At 34.7% G+C, this 23,517-nt stretch overlaps 1 protein-coding gene and 1 long non-coding RNA gene across 4 annotated transcripts in view; both read left to right on the plus strand.

The window, feature by feature from the left end:
• The first annotated feature begins 6,525 nt into the window (after window positions 1-6,525).
• Window positions 6,526-14,286, plus strand: LOC107644435 (DNA replication complex GINS protein PSF2). 3 transcript variants are annotated; one of them, XM_088500850.1, is made up of 9 exons: window positions 6,526-6,767; window positions 8,657-9,488; window positions 9,580-9,654; window positions 9,747-9,861; window positions 11,675-11,774; window positions 12,194-12,224; window positions 12,312-12,404; window positions 13,665-13,817; window positions 14,009-14,286. In XM_088500850.1, exons 2-9 carry the CDS (start codon window positions 9,441-9,443, stop codon window positions 14,024-14,026), a joined length of 633 nt encoding a protein of 210 aa, XP_088356976.1. In that variant the 5' UTR covers window positions 6,526-6,767; window positions 8,657-9,440; the 3' UTR covers window positions 14,027-14,286. The 3 variants fall into 3 exon arrangements, with proteins under 3 accessions (XP_088356976.1, XP_088356977.1, XP_088356975.1); XM_088500851.1 differs by having other exon boundaries at window positions 9,355-9,488; XM_088500849.1 differs by having other exon boundaries at window positions 9,385-9,488.
• A 4,270-nt stretch (window positions 14,287-18,556) lies between these two features.
• Window positions 18,557-23,517, plus strand: part of LOC110268876 (uncharacterized) — a 28,707-nt gene continuing 23,746 nt past the window's right edge. The window contains exons 1-2 of the long non-coding RNA XR_015902671.1: window positions 18,557-18,993; window positions 19,097-19,240. This is a non-coding gene — a long non-coding RNA (uncharacterized LOC110268876). The remainder of the gene's footprint in view (window positions 18,994-19,096; window positions 19,241-23,517) is intronic.

Raw genomic sequence — 23,517 nt, forward strand, 5'->3', positions numbered from 1 at the left:
AGAAAGGTTAAGAGTTTGAAATCACGGTATTCCATGGCATTATCACGGCGAAAAATCTTAATGACCTTGGAAAACCGAGTTTTAATCATAGTGACAAAGTTAATATAAATCTGAGGTAACTTATGGCGATTGGTCATCAAATAAACCTAAGTAAAGCGTGAATAATCATCAATAAAACAACAAAGTATCGAGCTCCTCCCATAGAAGCGATGGGAGCGGGACCCCAAACATCAGAGCGAATGAGATCAAAAGGAGAGCAAGCAAGAGAGGAATTATTGTGAAAAGATAAAGCAGGTTGTTTTGCAGTTTGACAAGAAATGCAATCAAAAGATTCATTAGGAACCTGACCCAAAACACCTTGAGACACAAGAGGACGCAATTTTTCTAAGGAGCTGTGGGCAAGACGTTGATGCCATAAGTGAAGGGTAGATGGAGAAGAAGCAGCACAGAGATTTGGTACAAGAGGAATATGAAGATTCTCAACTTCAAACAACCTTCCAACCTTACGTCCAGTCCCGATGACTTGTCCCGTTCGACGATCCTATACACGACAACCAGAGATAGAAAAAGTGACATCAAAACCCAGATCAACAAGTTGACCAACAGAAATAAGATTAAAGTTTAAGTTGGGAATAAAATAAGTATCAGGAAGATTAAGAGTCGACTGGGAGATAGAACCCTTGTGTGTTGCGTGCAAGAGGGAACCATTAGCAGTGTTGACAGAAGGTCCATTTGTAGTGGTAGACAGAGACGAGAAGAGATTACGCAATGGAGACATGTGATTAAAGCATCCCGAGTCAAAATACCATTTAGAATTACCTGGAGGAGTCGAAAGAGCAGCAGGGGTATTACCAGAAAGGGAGAGAAGACGCTGAAGAAGAGACGCAATATCAGATAGAGAGACAGGAGACGGGTTGAGAGAAGCAGACGTGGTAGATTCAAGAGTAGCATCAACAGCAGAAGCAGGCTCAGGACGTGGTGGGCGAGTAGGACAGGTAGTAATCAAATTTCCCGAGAGCTTGCAATAATGGCAGAACAATTGTGAACAATGGTAGCTAATATGACTTTTCTGGTGGCATGTGCGACATTCAACAGAGGGACAGACAGAGAAGAGGTGCCCAAAACGGTTGCAATTTCGACAGAATTTATCCTTTTTGTGTGTGGTAGTAAAAACAACTGACTTTTCCATAATAGCAGATACAAAGATCACGGAGAGGAGAGAAAAACTGCAACTTGGGAGCCGAAAATGAGAAAATGGAGGGTAAAATTGGAAAGAGCTCACCAAAAAACCTTAAGGAGGGTCCCACTATGGGCCACGTCAGCAAAAAGGAATACGCGTGGCAGCTTCGGACTGGAGGGAGGAGACACGCTGAGCTGGAACGCGGGTCGGAGTTGCGGGTCGGATTGGGGCACACGGGGCGGGTCACTGGGAGAGCTGCAGCGCGACACGTGGAAGCCTGTGGAGCGTTCGATGTGCGCAAATATCCAACGGTTGCTGAAGCGTCTGGAAAGAGAGACAATGGGTGCGGCCATCGAGGTTTCGGCGGCACATGCGGAGGTTTTAGACGGCGTGGCGGAGCTCGTTGGAAAGAACGAGATAAAGGACCTAGAAACCTATTGTTTCTGGTAGAGGTGTTCATGGATCGGATCCGATCCGCATATCCGCGGCGTTTATCCGAATCCGATCCAAAAATTGTGGATATGGATCCGATCCGCACACTAATAGGATCGGATCGCGGATTTTGTATAGATATCCGCATATTCGATCCGCATATCAGTTTATCCGCAAAAAATAGAGAAATAAATAAGTAAATATTCTTTTTATATTTTATTTCAACTAATAATGATCATATATGTTGTATTATTTTAATTTATTATTTAAGAAAAGTATGTTTAATATTATTTTAAGAGTAAACATATTTAAAAGAATAGAAAAAATAAATTTTATTGATATTTTTTTTTTAGTAAAAATAAGCTTTTAAAATTTTTTTTTGTGTTTTGCGGATATATCCGATATCCGATATCCGATCCGATCCGCAAATGTGCGTATCGGATCAGATTGGATCCAAGCTAAAAAACTACGGATATTGGATCCGATCCGATGATTTTAGTGCGGATCGGATCGAAATTTTGGCAATATCTGCTCCGATCCGATCCGCGTTCACCCCTAGTTTCTGGAAAAAAACAACATAAACTCTTGATACCATGTTAAAAATAAGACTGAGAAAAGTGTTTTGTGTATTATTCAGTTTGATCAAAAGTACAATGTACAATGGGTATATATAGGTGCCAGAAGAATCAAAGTAATAAAAGCATAGAATCCTATAATTAATATACAGATATGCTATATAAATATAAACGATACTAACTGATCTAAAATGATTCTAATGATTCTCTAAAGATTCTCTAACAGGTTGGTTTTTTCTTCTCGTTCTTGAAACTCCCTATAAGTTTTTTTAGTTATTCAATTGGCTTATAATTTGATTACAATAAATGAGAAGGTGCTGCTTGAAAAGCATGACAAAGATGAAGGAATGAGAGAAGAGCAAAAGGTCAAAAGCCATTACAAAGGGTTACGATATAATTTTTGGAAATAATTTGAGGAAAAAGTCATGTTTCAATTTTTAATATTTTAAAAAATTACATAATTGCCCATTTTAAAAATTAATTTAATTATAAAATAGTCTAACTATGGTTAACCTAATAACTAATTAAAAAGTGATATATCATACAGAATAAATTATATATTATTTTATAAAAGGTATGGTAGAATTTACCATTTTATATATATATATATATATATATATATATATATATATATGCGCGCGCTGTGGCTTGAGGCATATTACAAGAACACCTTCAAAACCCTAACTCATATAACTAACTATCCAATGAGTCAGTCAACAAATTATTATAAGCGCAACTTTGGAGTAAAATCCCATAATGGTCCTTCAGATTGAGCCCGTGCACTAATGTTACTCCTGACTTTTGAAATGTTCTAATTGCACCCTTCAGATTGAGCTCCGTGCGAAATCCTGGTCTCTCCACCCAATTCCGGCGTGACTCGGCAGCCGGAGCGCTGAGCTGGCAGTTCCACCACCTCCATGTGGGCTTCATCACCCTCCACCATCACCATCGTTCCTCCTCTCCTCCCAACGGAGCCACTGCCCTTCTCTCTTCTTCCAATCCTCCTTTCCTTTCTCCCTTCCTCAAGCATTGCAGCCCTTTCCTTCTCTCAGTTCACCAGCCTTCAGATCACTACCTTAGAACCACCGCCGCAACCCTTTCTCTTTTCTTCTTCCTCTCTTCTTTTCTCTCCTTCCTCAAGCTTGGAGAATACTTTCAACAACAATTAGAATCCAACAAACTAAAGAAGCCACGCCCGCCCAACCTTCTTTCTTTCTTCTCTTCTTCTCTGAAACCCAGCCCAACCCGCAGACCTCCACACCAACCTTCCGTCCGTCCGTCCATTTCTACCGCCGGCGACCACCATCGCTGACCCTCCCTCCTCCCTTCTTCCTTTTCTTTCTTTCCTATTTCTCCATTTCTTTCCTCCTGTACGCAACACCCCTGTTCGTGGCGCCACCTCTGTCTGCACCTTCCAGTTCCGGTGAAAACCACCAGCGGCGGCGAAACTCTGTGCCACTACGACACTACCTTCACTCCTTACGCTATCTTCTTTTTTCACTCCTCAACACAGGTTCCATTCCTTCCTCTGTGTCTGTTTCTTTTTTTTCTAATTATTTTTTTTATTTCAGTGCCTTTTGATTCTGCTTTTACTGATCTTGTTAGACTTAGGATAGTTGATTATTTGTGTTTCTGGACTGAATGTGTATTGGTTGGTTAAAATTTTTGGGTTGATTGATGCTTACATTAAACTGAAATTGCTGTTTATGAATCCTGCATACAACCTGTTCGATAAATTGCCTGAAAGTTAAATCTTATGTCTGATCATCATAGGCTTCAAATTTTGTTTCCATTAGGCATTGTAACTCAGAGAAGAAGGCAAACCGAAATGTGAGGAAGGAGAGGAGGGTTAGTCATCATGGGTGATGGAAATGACAAGGAGAAGTAGACGAGGGGAGGACACCGGCAGAGTAGTGGTTGCAGCGGCTATTGCGGTAGCAGTAGTTCGGTAATGAGGAACAAAGATGAAGGTACCCGGCTCTTTAGCTGAGAAGAGGAAATGGGTGAGGAAGATGTGGCGGCGCTAGGTAAAGGCTGGAGGTGATGGTGGTGGCGATGGAGATGCTGGAAGCTGCGATAGGGCTAGGGTTCGGTGCGTGGAAGAGGGTGATGAAGATGGCAGATTGGCGGCGACAGTAAGCTCGGGCCCGGCAGAAGTGGTTCACCAGGAAAAAAGCTCGACGACTCTGGACCTGATGGGGAAGGAGAGGATAGAGGGAGGAGGTTGGATGCGGTAGTCGCAGATGGTGGAGGCTATGGTGGCTCGCGGTGGTGGTTCAGCCTTAGGCCAATGGAAAGAGCTACAATGCTTGAGGAAGGGAGAAAGAGAAAGGAAAATTGGGAGAGAAGGGTAATGGCTCCAATTGGAGGAACAATGGTGATGGTGGAAGGTGATGAAGCCCACGTGGAGGTGGTGGAACTGCCAGCTCAGCGCTCCGGCTGCTAAGTCACGCCGGAATTGGGTGGAGGGACCAGGATTTCGCACGGAGCTCAATCTGAAGGGTGCAATTAGAGCATTTCGAAACTCAGGGGTAACATTAGTGTACGGGCTCAATCTGAGGGACTATTATGGGGTTTTACTCCGCAACTTTGCCTAACTAGCTTTACAAGCAATCTGACTCTGCTCTCTAACCTCAACAGATGGGACCTTTGAATGAAAAATTTGAAGATAGGAAAATCTTAGCAATGGTGTCGTTTATGTTTTGGTAAGGTGCTGGATTTTTTCTCGAACCAAAAAGAAAAAAAAAATATTTGACTTCACTCGTACACCTTCCTAACTCATCCTGCTTCACCCTCAGATTCTGAACCACGCCACATTAAAAAACACCACTTCCATCTCAACTTGTGAGTGAAAAAATTGAAACTCATGTTGTAACCCGTCTTCACGGAGTAAATGTCATTTTCCTTGTTACTTCGTACAATTTTATCATCTTCTTGTCTGATTGGGGTTTATAGAATTGCTTGTTTAGTCTTGGGTTAAATATATTTTGAATGAGTTGTGCTTGTGCATTGCAGCCTCTATTTTCATTAATTAGCAAATAATGGTTAAATTAGTTCCTGAAGGATGAATTTTAAATCCGTCCACGAATGATTTTTTCAATCAAATTAGTTTCTGAAATATTTAAAATTAATCACGTTTGTTCTTCTGTCAATGGATTAACAGTTTTCGTTAACTTCCTGTTACTGATATGATGCTCGATATTTGCTTTGTGCAGGCCTCAAAATTTACGCATGACAAGAGAGCTACTAGCTGTAACTTGATTACTCTACGCATGACAATGGATTAATCACATTATTCTTTTTTTTTTCTTTGTAGGACAAGTGAAAAAATTCCTAATTTCCTATGCATAAAAAATAAAAAGATAGAGGGAAAGAGAATTCCCTTGGCAAATACCTCTTGTAGACTTAACAAAGTCTTGAGTCATGAATAAGACACAGTAGTCAAACACTCCTCTAATTATATCTAATCCATCGATCACAAAAGCTAATTTGCTTTGTAATCCTCCGGAGTAAGCTCGCAATCCCCACCTCATTATGTTCTTTAGAAAATGCATCAATTCATAAACAATAAGCACATTATCACTAATCAGTCTTCACCTTATGAAAGCGATCTGGTTATCACTTATGACTCTATACATAACAAACTGCATTCTATGTACTAGCACTTTAAAAATAATTTTATAGAACATAGAATCCAAGCTAATAGGTCTTATTTGAGTCATAATAAAAACACTAGTCACCTTATGAATCAAGCAAATGTGTGTGTGTGTCTGTGTGATTAAAGGATTTCGGCATATTACCTCCATTAAAGAAGCTTGTCACTGCTTGAATAATGTCCTCTTTGATCATGCTCCAGTAAAACTGATAAAACTTTGCAGTGAATTCATCTTCTCAAGGTGCAAAGAAAAGGTAAATGGAAAATTTGCTCTTCTATTCTCCTTCTCATTTGTCGGCCTTGTGAGAATTCAATTGGTGCTCTGGCTGACTTTTTGAGGAATTGTGCTAATTTTTTCACTCGGATCCCTCAGTTAGAGATGCAGAATAAATTCTGAAAGTACTCCTGAGCAATTCCTCCAATCCCTTTAGCGTTTGATGTAGTACCTCCACGACCATTTTCTAATTTTTCCAATCTGTTTTTCTGGTTTCCAATGAGTTTTAGAATGGAAAAACTGTGTGTTCATGTTTTTCCATTTCAACCATTGGACTCGTAATTTTGCTCTCCAAAATTGAACAAGTATTAGACCTGTAAAAAACCGGTTCGACCTGGCCGGTTTTTAGTAAACTCGGTGACCCGGCTGGTCATGTTTAATTGTTTATTATTTCAATCTCTCCCCTCAGGCCTCACCTCGTCACTCTCTCCCCTCACCTCGTCTCCGGTCCGTCACTTTTCTCTCGGTCTCGGACTCATCTCAGACTGAAGCTCGTCGTCACGGTCTCGCACTCTGTCGCGCCTTCCCTGCGCTCGCTTCGTCAGCGGCAGAAGCAGACGGAACCAGCATCTGGTCCCTCTGGCGGTGGTGGTGGTCGTCTTGTTTCGGCCGTTAGTTCAGTTGGTCAACTTCCTCCACCGTCAGTCCCAGGTGAGCTCTCTTCGATCCTGTTTTTTCAGACTTTCAGTGTCAATTTCAGTGTACCTTAGGGTTTCATAGTGAAATTAGAATTTTATGGTGATGGACTGGTGGTTGTTGTTGTTGTATGTGGTTTTTTAGAATTGTTGAAGCTGAATACTAGGGATTTGAAAATTATTATAGTTGAATTTGTTGTTGCAAATTATGAATGAGTTGCATTTGTTGTTGTATGTTGAAATGTTGCTGAACATATCACTGAACAAAGTTTTTTGTTGCTGGATAATATTATTGAGTTGAATTTTGTTGCTGGATAACATCGCTGAGTTGAGTTGAATTTGTTGTCGTAAGTTCAATTGTTGCTGAACATATCACGGAGCAAAGTTTTTTGCTGCTGGATAACATCGTTGAGTTGAATTTTGTTGCTGGATAACATCGTTGAGTTGAGTTGAATTTGTTGCTGATTATTGTTGCCGAGTTGAGTAAGAATGCTATGGAAGATATAGATGCATATCAAAATGAGGAAAATTTTGATCAAGCTCTAAATTTGTCCTATGAAGATATAGATGCCGACTTTGAGATCATCTTTTGGACTTGATTTACCGATTATATTATCTTTCGCTCGCTCTTGTTCATTTAGATTGAGATTTGAGAAAGTATTTTGTACTAGAGACTAATTTAATATCTCTTTTTGCATCATTGGTTATGTCTAAGACTTGATATTTGATTATTATTATGTTTGTAAAGACTTGCATTTTAAGTTTTAACACATGATTTTAGTTTTATTTATATAATTATATATTTTTTTAATTATGATCGGGTCACCCGGGTGAATTAATGATTTACCGGTTGAACCAGTGATTTGGTCATATGACTGGATTGATTACCGGTTCGGTTCTAGTAACTATGCCCTAGAGTTTCCAAGTCCCTTTCCCATAATTCATGGAACTTATGTGAAAATTGCTATCCTTAAATTGTGACTCCTTTTCAAAGACAATATATCTTCTTGTCTGGCTATTAATTCTTATAGTGGTGTTTTCATTCTATTTGTTTGTATAATAGATGATAGGAAAGAAGGTGTAAATCACATACAATCTTTGAGGGACTTCTCATATAAGGGGTTGCACTGTTGAATTCTCCCAAATTATGAAATTCAAATCTTCAGAACTAGGCAGATTTGGTCATGAAGGAATATTTGTTAGCAGATAATTCCATGTACATACATTATTGGTGGCAATTTTGGATATTGTGTCAGTTCGTTTACTTCAATACCATCGGAAGTTAGTTATTTACTTAATTAATTAGTTGCTTTAGGATCTTTAGGCTAATTAGCAAGTTGTAGTGATCTTAGACTAATTAATTATTCCCTAATAGGTTAAGTATCCTTCTAGCTTAATTTTAAATTGATTTTGGTCATTGCCTTGCTTTAGTCTATCATCAAAAGTAGTAATCGGGTGGATCAGTAGTCACACTTGCTGCTTATATCACTCACCATGAACTTACTAGGCCCTTTACAGTTAATTAATCTTGCTTTCTTCACCTGTTTTTAAGTTCTCTTAGTGTCATTTGTTTAAAAGGATTGCCATAGTATCTATCCTCACACATTGTGTTTTCTATGTATCTAAATCCAAGAAAAAGTAAATCATGCTATTGCATTCTCAGTTCCTTTTCCCATTGTGGCAAGTTGATGCGTATATGATTTGTTCTTGTGTTTTACATGATTAAATTTCTGTCAACATCATCTGAAGTTACTTTTCAAGTCTCAGTCTGCTATTTCCCCTCTGATTTTTAATTTCAGTTTTTATTATTTGATGGGAATAGCATTGCATCATGATGTGGGTAGCCTTTCTACCTTCTTATACAGGTTAAACTGTTTGTTGCTAGTATTTATTCTTCTGTTTCAGGTCATTTGTATTATATGGCATTGATATCCATTGGCAAAATCAAGTTATGGGACCTGGTTGCTGTAATTCACAAAAGAATAGCTCCCACACACTTCATTCATCTTGCATGTCTTATAAGTTTGTTTATTGCTATTTTTCTGCATAAAAAATGAACGAAAAAAGAGGTCTTAAGAAAATGATGTTGACCTCACACAAGGGTCAAAGTCCTTTGAAAAAGAAGGCTTTGGCAAAGAAAAGTATTTTTCAGCACTATTAGTGACTTAAAACTGGATCATTTTATTTTCTTTATTTTTTTTTGTTTATTTTGGTTTTCATTCTCTCCAATGCTATTTTCCAGAAACCCTTGTTCCCATGCTTTCTTTTTCATTTTTTGGCTCAGCCTACACATCTCTTCTTCTCTCACAGTCACTCATATTTATTTGACTGTTCGCCACTAGCTAGCAACACAAATAGCAACTTCAGTCAAAGTTACCTCTCCTACCAGCAACCTTGCTTTGCCCTCTTTCTCTCTTTTCTGCCAAGAGCCCAAAACTATTATTTTATTATTCCGATTTCTGTTGTTTCTAAGTGTTCTTTGTGTGCTGAAATTTGTGCCATTTGAGTGTCTTTGTGTGCTGCAATTTTTTTACTTGTGCAGAAATTCTTTTTATATATTCTTTAATTTCAATGAGTAAATAGAACTTCATTTTGTATTACAGAAAGTTTCTGAAAATTTCCTTTTGTACTAGTGTGTGTGCATCATAGCTTAGTATATCTCATTGCATCTTGAGTTCGGAGAGAAGAGATGGCTGGGCAATCAGATCCTGAGCTTTCACTGTTTTCAGCAGAGGAGGTATTTTTAAAATTTTTTGGTCCTTTGCTCTGCTTCATTCTTTGACATTGTTCACAGATTATTAATACGTTATGATTTGGTCACCGTGCAGCTTGAGTTCATTGCTGAGGATGAGATTGTGGACATTGTGCCCAATCTCAAGATGGGTCCTCTTAATTTCATCTCTGTAAGCAATAACCAATAAATGGAACGTCTCAACACTAATTCCTTTTACACACAGTGCATTGTTATTTACTTAGTTTTTAATAACAATGGCAGGGAGATTTTGGCCCGTTCATCCCACAGATTGTTGCCCAAGTACCGCTTTGGCTGGCTGTTGCATTAAAAAAGAGGGGCAAGTGCTCCATTTGCCCTCCTCAATGGATGTCTGTTGGTGAGCTTCTCTTTTCACATCTCTATCCATTAAAAATAATACGTATTATTTTTTCTTTTACAACCTATAATTGAGAAACCAAAAATATAGAATAGATGAAGGAAATTTGAAGGATGTGTTTGAACTAATATTTTCGAACTTCCAACAATATTCTCTCCTTATTTTGCACTGTGGACATTGGGTGCAAGTTTTTCTTAAATACCATTTTGGGGTATAGCGGAATTAAGCTAAAGTTTATGAGCACCATATTACAAAGTGTGGGTGAAACAACTCAAACCTTATAAGCACCATGAGATACATACCATTTTAGGTACTTGATTAAGTTAGAGGCATTGACAGGTAATAATTAGGAACAGAGATCAAATGGCCATTGACACAATCCCTTAATTTGGTATAAGTTTAGAGATCATAGATAATTTGGTTACTCTATTTCTATGGAATTGAATTAGGAATTTAATAAGTTCTCTTAAAGTTATGTTGATTGTTAAATGATTCCTAATCTGATATTTAAGGGGGATTTCTTCCCTTCACATTGAGTCATTTGTACTGTTTGAGCAATATTCATGCCTCTTCTATATTTCTAGAGTGTAACTAGAAGGGTTAATGGAAGAGTGAATTTGAAATCAAAACTTTGTTGTCATTAATAGTAGAAAATCTCCTTTTTGATTTACCTTAGGAAAATTTTCTTTTTGCCTTTTTAGAGATATCGGAATAACGAAAAAGATCTACACATGATTGTTTATTTATTTGGAAAAAGTATATGATAGGTACCAAGAAAGGTTCTATGGAAAGTTTTGGAAAAGAAGAGGGTAAGGATTGCATATATTTATGCAAGTAAGGATGTGTATGATGGGGTTACTACTAATGTAAAGACTCAAGGTGGTGTGATAGAGGAATTTCCTATTGGTGTAGGATTGCACCAAGGATCATTTCTAAGCCCATATCTCTTCACATTGGTTTTGGATGTGCTTAGTAAGCATATCCAGGAACCAATACCATGGTGTTTGCTTTTTGCCGATGACATCGTCCTTATAGGAGAAACAATGGAAGATTTAAATCAGAAGTTAGAGTTGTGGAGAGGAGCTTTGGAAGGATACGGTTTGAGCATAAGCCGCAGTAAGATGGTATATAGGATGTAAGTTTAGCAGGCGAGGAGGAAATAATAATATAGAAGTGAAAATTAGAGAAACCATTCTACTGCAAGTAAAATGTTTTAAGTATCTTGGATGTATGATACAGGATAATAGAGAAATTGAGGAGGATGTAAAACATTGGATACAAGTGGGCTGATCAAAATGGCGGAGTGCGTCTGGTTATATATGCGACAAAAAAGTACCTTTAAAACTTAAAAGGAAAATTTTATCGCACTGCCATTAGACCGGCTATATTATATGAAATAGAGTGTTGGGCGGCAAAGGATGAGTATGAACATAAGTTAAGTGCGACAGAGATGAGAATGTTGAGATGAATGAATGGTTAGGCACGTATGGACAAAATAAGCAATGAAGATACAAGAGAGAAAGTTGGAGTAGTGCCTATTGTAAAAAAGATGGTAGAATCTCGTCTCAGGTCGTAAATTGCTTGCAATAGCTTGATATGAGTAATCACTTTACTAGACGGTTTAAAATGTAACAATTTTTTCCCTTTTTATTGTTGATGGTGATGTGTTCTATAGTTTTGTACAATATTACTGCTCTCGTCTTGATCTATTGCTAGTTTAAAGGTTCTTGGTTTATGGTTTACATTGAAGTGAAATTAACAAATATACAAGGCCTAATATTATTCCAATTCCTTTTTCTTTTTCTGTAACTAGAGAAGTTGACTCAAGTTTTGGAAGCTGAGCGAAACTCGCAAGAGATGTCAGAGCAACTGCCATTTCACTATGTAGAAATTTCTAGACTTCTGTTTGACCAGTAAGTCCAGAGTTTAAGAGACATTGCTCTTCTCATAAGAAAAAGAGACATTATTCTGTTGTATACCATTTTTCTCTTAAAGCTTGTTTGGAAACCATTTAACATGAAAAAAGAATTCTATTTCCTTTAAGAAAAGAATTCATTTCTATTTGAAACTCAATTCCATGATTTTGAATGACTATAATATATTATAGAATAGAATTCAAGTTAGAAGAGTGTGTGAGTGGATTTGGAAATCAGATCCCTTTTGGTCTGATTGACAAATGAAAGAAAAATGAGAATTGAAATTCTCAAAAGAATTCAAATCATTCATTTTTAGTTCCAAAACAAGAAAAAGAATTTAACTCTTGAGTGAATTCTTATTCCTAGCATTCCAAACAAACTATTACTACATTGACTAACATCTTTTCAAATTTTAGTGCAAATGATGACATTTCGGATGCATATATGGTGAGTATAAAAATGGTCCTCTCCCTTGTGGAAATATACCCTGGTTTTTTTTTTTTCGGATGCTTTACCTTATTATTTTCTATACAGGTGAGATCTCTAATTGAGGACATCAGAGATGTACGATTTCATAAGGTTGAAACTGACCTGGAGGCATTCAATGGTCGCACAATTGCTGTTAAGGTAAATATTTTTTATTTCCTTTTTGCATTGGGTAAATTTGATTCACTGATAGTTGTTTACAATACCAGTGTTCCTGCCATATGTAATCAAGTGGTTCTTTCTTGTTGATTACATATAGGATTTTGTACTAAATTAAAGTTCTGTTTTAATAATTTCTTTCATGAAAGTAGAGTTCTGTTCACAAGAAAAAAAAATTACAAAGAATAATCTTGGCAAATAAATTTTGAGGGCCTCGAATGCGTAGGCAAGTTGCCAAAGTATATAGATATAAAATTTCCGATACCCAAACTAAACTCTTTTGTCGACATATTTCAATAAACTTAAATCTTGGTCATCTTGGAAAATGATATGTACATGACCATTATCTATAACAGATCAAGTTTTTGCGTGGTTATTTTGGTCTCATCACACTTTTTCCACTCCTAGATTGTTTTTGAATAAAGTTGCCTCCCTTGAATTTTAGATTACAAAAGCTGGGAGATAAAGAATCTTAAATTTTCTTGTGCTGTGTCTATTCCATAGTATTCATACTAATAGTCTAATATGCTTAGAAACCAACTGCAAGCATACAAGCAAGACAATTTGTTGCCTTCTAGTAGAGCCGTTTAATTGACTCTGCAGGTAAAAGATAATGATATAGTAGAATATAGAGAGAATGGGTTCTCACTTTCCTACACTTAAATTACAATTGTTGCATTGAGAATTGCATGCATTCCTACACTTGTTTGTTCTCATACTGAGTTAAATCCCAAAGTAGTCTTTGAGATTCACCGCATGCACTAAAATAGTCTCCGAGATTCCAATTGCGCCAATTATATCCCTGAGATCGATAAAAGTGTGCCACGTTAGTCTCTAATGGCGTGATGAGTCAGTTGATGGAAAAGGGCTGAAGGACTAACATGGTGCACTTTTGCTAATCTTAGAAACATAAATTGGAGCGATTAGGATCTCGAGGACTATTTTATAGTGCACACAACCAATCTAAGCAGGGGCGGAGCCTCTCATGTCTCAAGGGGGCCAATGGGCAATGGCCCCCCCTAAACTTCAATTTTTTTTATAAACTGTGTAAATTTTGGTTTAGCCCTCCTTAAAATTTTTATTTTTATCTCTTTATATTCGAAAATTAAACTTTGGCTCCTCCCAAAATTTTATGCTAGCTCCGCCCCTAAATCTAAGGGACTATTTTGGACGTTGACCTCTCATAATAGGTCTTTTTATTTCTTGCTGGCAATGAACAACATAATTCTTCATATATTGTAGATAAAAAATTTGTCTGCCATGGAAGTGAATATCGTTCGCCCATTCATCGGAAGAGCTTTACAGGCATTCTATAAGCACGATAGTCCGGAGTTGATACCGGATCCGGAGAGAGTTCCTGATAGGCGACCACAAGTAGTCCAAAATGCCCCAAGGGTATGTTTGTTATCTCTGTACTTAGCAATGTACATTTTCATTACATGATAAGTCCTGTAATGCTGTAGATACCTTTTAATTCCATTTTTTAAATCATTGATGAAAATTCAACATGACAAAAGCAGAAAAATACGTTTTGGACTTTCATATGCATCGATGGGTTTTAATGCTACTGATATTTGCTTTTGCAGAGGCAACTGCGAAGATAAAGTACTTACAGCTGGATCTGTGCTGCTGAATTCTTTGTACTAGGATAGCTTGCGAGTTGAGACCTGAGTTCTCAATAATCAGGAAGATACGACGTTTCCTTATTTCTCATAAATTTCACACGTTGCATGTAGTTTTGTGCAGTTAGCTAGCACGATAATCACCTTAACCCATGCTATGCATTTATGAATTTCCTATCATGTTGATGGAATTATGGGACATGGGTTGTCTGAAAGATCACCCCGACGTGGATTTTTCAACACTCTCTAGATGGGGTGATAACCTCCAGGAAATCATATGGACAAACCATTTTTCTATGGCGAACAAAAATATAAAACCAACTTGTACGTAAAGAAAGAGAAGCAAGCAACACTTTGCCCCATAAAATTACTAAAAAAAATTGGATGAAGAACAATTTCTAAAAAAAATTACTAAATTTATAAAAAACGTGTAATGATATTTTTTTGATTTTTTTTTTTTATCAAAAGAAACAATTTTAACTATTCACTATGACATTACCCTAATGTAATAGATAATAACAAATAGATAGATAACAGTTGTTTATAATGTAAGAAGAACCGGTAAAATATTTACACCAAAACCTTATTACAAGAAAAAATTCCATAATAAAAAAGTCAACAAAAAATAGAATTATGTTAAAGGACCATTAAATTTATTATTTTGAGCTATTAATTAGTTATTAATATTTAAAGTATGAGATAAAGTATGTTGTTGAATTATTAAATTAAAAAATTAAATTAATGACTAAATGATGACTCAAAAGTCAAAACAATAACATTCTAATGACCTTAGTATCTCTCAATATCTCATAGTAAGAATTAAGAAACAAGGATACCCGAGAACTATAATTCTAAAAACCGGATCAAACCGATTAATTAGACTAGTCCAATAAAAAATGGAAGCATTTGCGGTTCGGTTCTTAAAAAAAAACACCATTTCAAAAATAACTGATAAATCGGCTGGTCGGATCAAACTGAAATCTGGCTGGTTTGTATAAAACGACACTTGAATTAAAGTTAAAATAACAAAAAGAGTAATACTCCAAATAGGTCCCCAAGGAATTTACGGTCGGACATATTTGTTCCCAACAAAATTTAACTAAAATTTTGACCCTAACGTTTTTAGTTATACACCAGATACGTCCCATGATAGTTTGACCCAGTCAAGACGTCCTACGTGGAGGTTAATGGGCCGACGTGTCAGGTTAACTGTCACGTGTCACCTCCAGGACAATTTAGTCCCATCCAAGTTGAACAAAATGACGTCGTATTGGATCATGAGGCGAACGACGTCGTTTCGTGGAGGAAAAATTCGTCCCCACCATGAAAGACAGAGTTACGAAACGGCAACGTTTTAAATGGGGACCTATCTGCCTGTTCGAGGGGACCTATCTGCCTAATGATTATGCTTGTATAGGCAACGTTTTATTGTTGTAAATCTTTTATTTTTCTTTTGTTAGAATTTTAAAAATATCTTCATCACAAACACCATCAAGAACGCCACCATCTTAAGAATAAGCATTATTAACTTTTGAGGGATTAATCAATTTAAATATTACTTGGCTGGAATGAAACTATTTTGCATTTGTATGATATATAGCGTCTAGCATTTTTTGAGTTTCGGACGGCAACATCTCATTAACTAATCTTTCATTGCAAATTGGTTTTAGGCCGGGATCAAGGATCGTAGCCAAATTCTCTTTCTTGTTAACATTTGGAGTACATGGTTGAATTGAAATAACCATATTTTCAATATTTATACTTTATAATGGTTGAATCGTAATAACCATATTTTTTATTGGTTTAGATGTTTACAATGGAGTTTTTCTTTGCTACAGAGTTTTTGAATAAATTGTGTTGTTTGTTTGCTAGTAAGATTTAAAAGTGTTTGAAAGCAAATTTTGTAAAAGTTAATTGTGATGAGAGTGTATTTAAGCATGATGAAAAAATCAATTTTAGTTTTAATTTTATATTTTTACATACTTTTTAATTATGATCGAATTAACCAGTGAATAAGTGGTCCACCAGTTAAATCAGTGATCTAGTGATTCGGTTGTATAATCAGATTGATTATCAGTTCGATTCTGATTACTATGATTGGTAATATCTTATAAATGGAACAACCATAAAATGATATATGTTGTTATGGTAATTTTTAAAAAGAGCCATAAGAAAAAAGAATGTAATAATTAATGATGAATCTGTCTTCCGTGTGACTAAAGATTTTTTAGTGTATTGTTATGGTAATCACCCTCTTGTTCCTCAGATGTTAAGAGTCTCATCTTGGTTGTTTGTGTTTGCTAGGGTGTGTATGACATGGAAAAGAAGTGGAATCTGTATTGCCACATAGAGAAATCTCCGTAAATTTGTTGATGCAAGAAATTTTCTCTTTTTTTTTATCCAATTATTTGTTTGAGAATTCATTTTAAATTGTAAATTTTGACGTTTAAAGTTGATTATAAACTTTTAATAATAAATTATTGATAATTTATTGTGAAAATGGTAAAATTTTGAATTTTATTAGTTTAGAAGTCATTAAATTTAAATATTACAAATTATAAATTAAATTTTTAATAATTTTATTGTATATCTAACTAAACCGATTCAACTACGGTTTGATTCTGATTGGACCACTAAATTATTGAACCAATCATTCTACTGGTTCAGTTCTCGTAACCTTAATATTAATTAAATTAGTAAATTTGTTATTTGGCCGAAGTTCTTGATTGAGTTTAAGACTACAATACCCATTTATTAGTTGGCAATGTTAATATTATTACTAAGCAATAAATCATTTAGTTTTTATGAATTTGAGACAATTACTTGTTCATTATAATCATTATAATCAGTCTTGTGTTTATCCTTATCAATCTTTGTTCATTTTTGTGCTAACAATCTTGTTAAAATTATATATAAATTATGTCTGTCTTAATAATATAACGAGTATTTACTTTTGGTTCAAAGATCTATCAAAACCTTCACTTGCCCTTCCGTACGTTTGTCTATTCTTGTATATATAAGAAAAAAGTTTGGTAAATAAAAAATTTTCAGCCATACTTAACCAAAACTTTTTATAATTTACTTCATTTATATAACTTAATAATATTTTTATTTTTTATCTCACTCTCTTATCAATCTACTTATCATATTCTTATCAGTCCCATTTATTAATGATATTAATTATAATATTATATTTCTAACTATTAGACATTCTTGTAATCACTATTTAATATTTCCTTTTATAATTTGAATGTTATAATGTCATATGATTCTCTCTCCCATGCTTAATAAATAGACACAGAAGGAATGACATCTTTGGAGAGAGGTTCAAATCTTAAATTTAAGAATACAATAATGACTAATAACAATTAAGAACAATAATAATATTCATTAAATGATTTTAATTGTAATTGATTTTTATTTCCTTTAATTCATTTATTATTATTGCAAACGTTGAAAAATGTCAAAGCTTGGTTTAATAGGTTTTTCATTATTAATCTAGATCATGAAGGTTGTTTATTCTCTCCAGCTAAAATTCACAACTCTATTTCAATTACAAGTACAATTAGAATAAGCCAAGAAAATTTATCAGAAGGAGTTGAAGAAGTTATTGCATAAGTAACTATCAAATTAACACAGATGTTATAATTGAATCTGAAAAAATATCAAATTCTTAAATTAATTTATTCAATTGATAAATTTACTCATAACATCCATAAATTCATACGCATAATATTGATAATTTTATATTAATAACATCCATAATTTTGTACTCATAATATTCATAATTTCATACGTATGATGTCTATAATTAATAAATTTTTATAATTAATATTACCAAATTTTAAACTATGCATCTTATTGTATTTTTCAAATTATTTTATATGTGTACTAATAGGTCATGATTTTAATTATTTTAATATTTTTTATTTAATATTCATATGTATGCTTATTTATTCATTTTAATATGACGAGTTAATAATTATTTTTAAAAATTTATTTTTTAATTTTTGTTTATATCTTATTTTTTATGTTTTATTTTCTAATAGTTTATATGTAAAATATGAGTTGTACAGTAGAAGTTGTTAAAATTTTTAAATTTAACCTCCATAATTTCTACAAAAAAATTGCATTTTAATGGGTAATAATGTGATTGAGGAATTTAGGGATTTAATTTGGAAGAAACTGAAATTGATTTTGGAAAGAACATTAATAACTCAAAGCACGTAGAAAAACAGTAGATGATAAGGAGAATAAGTGATAAGAAGGTGTATATCACTTACTTATCAAGAGAATGAGAATTTTTATATGACATTTTTATATTGTAATTAATCTTTGACTACCTAGCATCACTTATATACTAATAATTTATGTTTATGTTTTTTATGTTTATGTCTTTGTGTTTCTGTTTCTGTCACTGTAACCACCCTACCCCATGAGGCCTGTGATTTCTGATTCCTTACAGCGTTCGCTGGCGGGGTTAGATATATAAAAATATAAAGCGTAGATAATGAATTAGTTGAGAAATTAGCCTAAAAGCGTTACCAACCATTAACTCGGTTTTTCCTTCCTCTTTTTCAAAAGCACGGTTTTCTTTTCCTTTTCCCAGTTCAACTGAACCAAACTTTTCCTACTCAAATCTAACCCTGATCACTTCTCCTCTCAGCGCCGTTTGGAACCATGGTCACACCTCCTCAAGCATGCATTGATGCTGTGTTGAGGTGAAGAGAAGCCACGAAGCCTTATGCACCGCCTCACCCACTTCCTTTTCTTCTATCTCTTGTTAATAGTGCTTCTCATTTTTTTTGAACCAAAAACATGCATAAATGAAGGAAAAGAATAGAGAAGGGAAGCAAAACGAAACTGAAGAGGAAGGAAGAAGCCATCCGCAGCAAGAAGGAAGGCACCCCACCTCTCATCACTCTGAATCTTCGAAGCTTCTTTGTTAGGTGAGAACTAACAACTCTCCTTCTTTCTCTTTTTCAGATTCAAATTTTGTTCTTCCCTTTTATTCCACCTCTGCCATTCTAATTCCAATTCTTGATAGAATAGTAGTGACCGTAGACAAGAACTCTTCCCTTGCTTGAGGTAAGGTCGGCCATTCATTCTTGAAAGAGAGGCCAAAGCTCCAATTCCATACGGTTAGGGTTCTGATTCCGGAAAGAAGTAAAAATAGAATTTCTAACTTCAAAAGAGGTAAGGATTAGAATTATGGGTAATGGGTAATTGTTAGATGCAATTTCTAGTTGAAGGTGATGAGTTAGTAAGGTTGATGTTGCTGAAATTCTATTGATTGGTTGGTTTATTATTGTTAGAAGAAGTGTATAATTTTAATGCTTTAAAGTGTGCTTGTATGATATAAATCATGGTAATTTCTGATAGGTACATGGAACTGAAATTTTGGAGTAGGGTTATGATATAATTAAAGTAGATATGGTGATGAATGAGAGGAATAGGGGATTAGTATAAGTTGGAAACCCAGAGGACTAAATTTGGTTAGTGAAATTGAGAAGTCTTGCTGCAGAAATTCCTAATCTGTTTGGACAGCAACTTAAAACGAAAACTATGAATAATCTGGACATGATTTTCAAACTAATCTATTTTTTTAACAAATTTTTATAAGTCAAGATTATTGCAGAAAAATTTCAGGGAATTTGGCCAAGTGATTTAGAAGATATAATTTTTTGAAGTTTAGTGGTTGCTGCAGATTTTTCTGGTTTCCTGATTCTGCAGTACCAACTTCCAGACGCTATAACTTCAGATTTAAACCAAATTTTGAGTTGCTCCCAAAAGGAATTTAAATATTTATTAGTATATTTTAAGTGAGAATAAGTTTCAGGTCAATATATATTTTGTATACTTAGATAAGTCATTTGGAAGATGGGTTGTTTGCTGAAAATTCTAAACTGATTCATAAAAATAGGGCACCTCTTCCAATTGATAATTAATTACTCAAATGAAGTGATATGAACCTGAAACTTGTGGATTTTTAAACTTGGGAATGTTTACTATAATTTCACCAAAATTTAGAGGCAACGGATTAGAATTGAAATTATTGTAAAATTTATAAAAATACTGCTGCTGTCTGTTTTTCTAGAATTTTGTAAATGCAATAGCAGAATTCTAAATCTTGTAAAAAATTCAATTCTAATCCAAGTTCAGCAAAACCTAACTTAAATTGAAGATTATGATCTCTAGAGTTACCTTACCAAGAAAAATAGGTCGTGCATAAGTATTTACAACACAAGAAGTTTTAGATTAAACAAGCTTAGGAAATGAAAAGAGATGTAAGTTACCCCTAAGAAGGGTTAAAGTTAAAGACAATGATATTGAGAGATAAAGAGAAGAAAGAAGAATGAGGAACAAGGAATGAAATAAAAATTGAGAATTATATTGAATGGGCCTTGTGGCGAACTGCTAATGCGAAAGTACCCGCCTAACGGATAGCCTGAGATTGCTAATGCGGAAATGTTCGCCTAATTGATAGTACAGTTCCTTACTGTGATACACATTGAACTGTTATTATAATGAGGCCTAATTGACATGGATAACTGTGATGCCAAGCTGTCTAATTGACACAGTAAAGGAACCATATTCGGGGTTCACTCCGAGTAACGTCGGGTTGCGGGTAGACAACTGACGCATGAGCTCATGGCTTGCACTAGGAACAGGCATGCATCATCTTGTTTGTGCATATGTACTTCTTGTGAATTATTTACTGCTATTTCTTTTTTGTTTATGCTATCTACTTATTATATGTATGTTTGTGCCTTGAATCTCTGTGTATGTTATTTTTTTTTCTGTTTCGCGACAACTTAGAGACAAGGACCCTAGGTTCCCTTTTTACTTTGCTGAGAACTCTAGGTTCTCACCCTTCCTCCCTTTCTTTTCCCCCCTCCCCAGACGGGTCCGGCAGAGGAGCTCTTTGAGTTTCGTTCTATCCTGAGCTATGAGGATCCAGCGCGCGACGGAGTCTTCATATGGAGCACGCTTGGGACCACTTTCTTGGACGATGTTCGGAGATCACTCTAGAGTTAGTCGCAGTGGATATTCCGCTCCTTTTTGGTGAACTTAGTATTACTTTCTCCTCGCTTTTGTAGTACTTTTAGAGGGGTAGGACATCTTAGTAGTTCGGTTCCAGTTTAGAAAATCTGTGTGAGGATTGGGACTATTTTTCTTTAATTTTGTCTCTGTAAATATAACTTGGTGCAGTACTCGTTATTTTAATACTTGGCATGTATCTTCAAACTTAACTTATGTTTATATATATATATATATATATACTCTGTTATCATGTGCTTTTCGATAATATGACTTTAAGTATTATCCTTACAAGTAACTATATGACATTTTACGAGAAATAGTTTATTCACGATTAAATCGATAAAGGCTGTTATTAATTTTTGTTTCGAAATTCTGAGTCTAGAGTTAAGTAGGTCCTCACGATAAGTAACTCCTGAACAGTTGACATTAGTCATGACGTGTCAAAAGTTGGGATGTTACAGTCTCAAGATATACATAAACCAAATACTGTAATCGAATTATCCAAACATCTTTTTATGAGCACAATGTCTAATAAGATAATACCTATCCTATTTATTTGAGTTAAATAAATTAATTGAACCGAAATCAATGTATATATATATATATATATATATATCCTATTTATTTGAGTTAAATAAATTAATTGAACCGAAATCAATGTCTATATATATATATATATATAAAATAAACCAGTTTTTAGACAAATAGGATGATGAACTAATATATACTTTTAAGTCAATATTTTGGATTAGTTCTATTGGATTTTTTTTAAATTGGACATTTTTTTTAATTAGATTATTTTGGTTCAAATAATTAAAATATGATAATACACTTTAACTTATTTTAAGATTAGAAAAATTAGTATTTATGTGCATGCTATATAAGTTTATATTTAATTGTTCCAATAAGTTATGCTCATTTTTATATCTAATATTCACATAATAATTTAAAATTATATTGTCTATTTTATTATTTTATTTTATATATGATTTGATTTTATAAATATCACATACGTATTTAATTGTATGTATTAGAAATATGTTAAATCATGCTATTATTATTGATAAAAGTAGAAAGTATAAACATTATTTGTATTTGTTTACATAATTTACATTTTAAATAGATTTAAATATTTTTTTCAAAGTATAGAGAAGAAGAAAAAAATATATAGGAGTGGCATGACAAGCTCTAAAATTGACTTTTTTTGTTGACAAAAGTCGACCGAAAATTTTACATTAATTATAAATTATTCCGTGAGAGACTTTAACAACATAACATATGATGCTCGTCATGGATTTTTGTGTTGAGCAAAAGTTGAGGAAAAGACACTATAGAAAAAATCCAAGGACGAGGTAGTGGCGGATGAAAGGTGAGGAACAAAGAAGCTTCCCAAGACGGATAGGAGAAGAGGCAAAGTGGGAAGGGGATGGAAACGCGAAGGAGATGTGGAGGGAGATGGCAGAAGTTATTAGAAGAACAGTGAAAGAAAATTTTTGTGAATCTAGAGGGATAGGACCAAGGGACAAGGAGTCCTGGTGGTGGAATGCGGGTATATAAGAAAAGATAAAGGTAAAAAGGGAGTGCTTTAAAGAGTGATCTTTGTGTCGCAATGCAGATAATTAGAAAAAATATAAAGCGGCTAAGAAAGGGACAAAAGTGTCTGTAAGTGAAGCAAGAACAACAGTATATGAGGGTCTCTACCAGTCTTTAAGTATGAAAGAAGGAGAAAAAGGTATATATCGAATCGCAAAGAGGCGTGAAAGAAAAATGAGATATTTGGATCAGGTTAAGTGCATAAAGCATAAAGACGGAGAGATTTTGGCTCAAGATGAAAAGATCAATGAAAGGTGGAAGAACTACTTCTACAAGTTATTTAATGAATGACAGAAGACTCTTCCGAATCTTGATCAGTTATGTATGAGGAAAGAAGATCAAAATTTTAACTACTATCGAATGATTCGATACTTCGAGGTAAAAGAAGTTCTAAAGTGGATGAAAAATGGCAAGGCAGTAAGACCCGATAAATATCCCGATTGAAGTTTAGAAATGCCTTAGAGAGAAAGGTATCAGTTGATTAACCAAGTTTTTTAATGAGATTTTAAGGTTAAAGAAGACGTCAGATGAGTGGAGAAAGAGCACATTAGTACCTATCTACAAGAATAAGGGGGATATACAGAGTTGCATAAACTATAGAGGGATCAAACTCATAAGCCACACCCTGAAGTTTTGGAAAAGAGTGATAGAATGAATATTGAGACAAGAGACACAAGTAACATAGAACTAATTTGATTTTATGCCAAGCAGATCCACCATTGAAGCTACATACTTGTTAATAAGGATGATAGATAGGTATCGTAGTAATAAAGAATCTACATATGGTGTTTATTGATTTGGAAAAAGCATACGATAGTGTGCCAAGAGAGGTCTTA

This window comes from Arachis ipaensis, chromosome B1, assembly GCF_059453495.1.
Source record: "Arachis ipaensis isolate K30076 ecotype BB chromosome B1, ASM5945349v1, whole genome shotgun sequence".
Lineage (NCBI taxonomy): Eukaryota > Viridiplantae > Streptophyta > Magnoliopsida > Fabales > Fabaceae > Arachis > Arachis ipaensis.

Excerpts from the sequence above, each read along its gene's own strand:
- LOC107644435 (XM_088500850.1), top strand. The coding sequence starts at position 9,441 with ATGGCTGGGCAATCAGATCCTGAGCTTTCACTGTTTTCAGCAGAGGAG. Across the intron at positions 9,489-9,579 it reads CACTGTTTTCAGCAGAGGAG|CTTGAGTTCATTGCTGAGGA; the intron begins GTATTTTTAAAA and ends GTCACCGTGCAG. Across the intron at positions 9,655-9,746 it reads GTCCTCTTAATTTCATCTCT|GGAGATTTTGGCCCGTTCAT; the intron begins GTAAGCAATAAC and ends TAACAATGGCAG.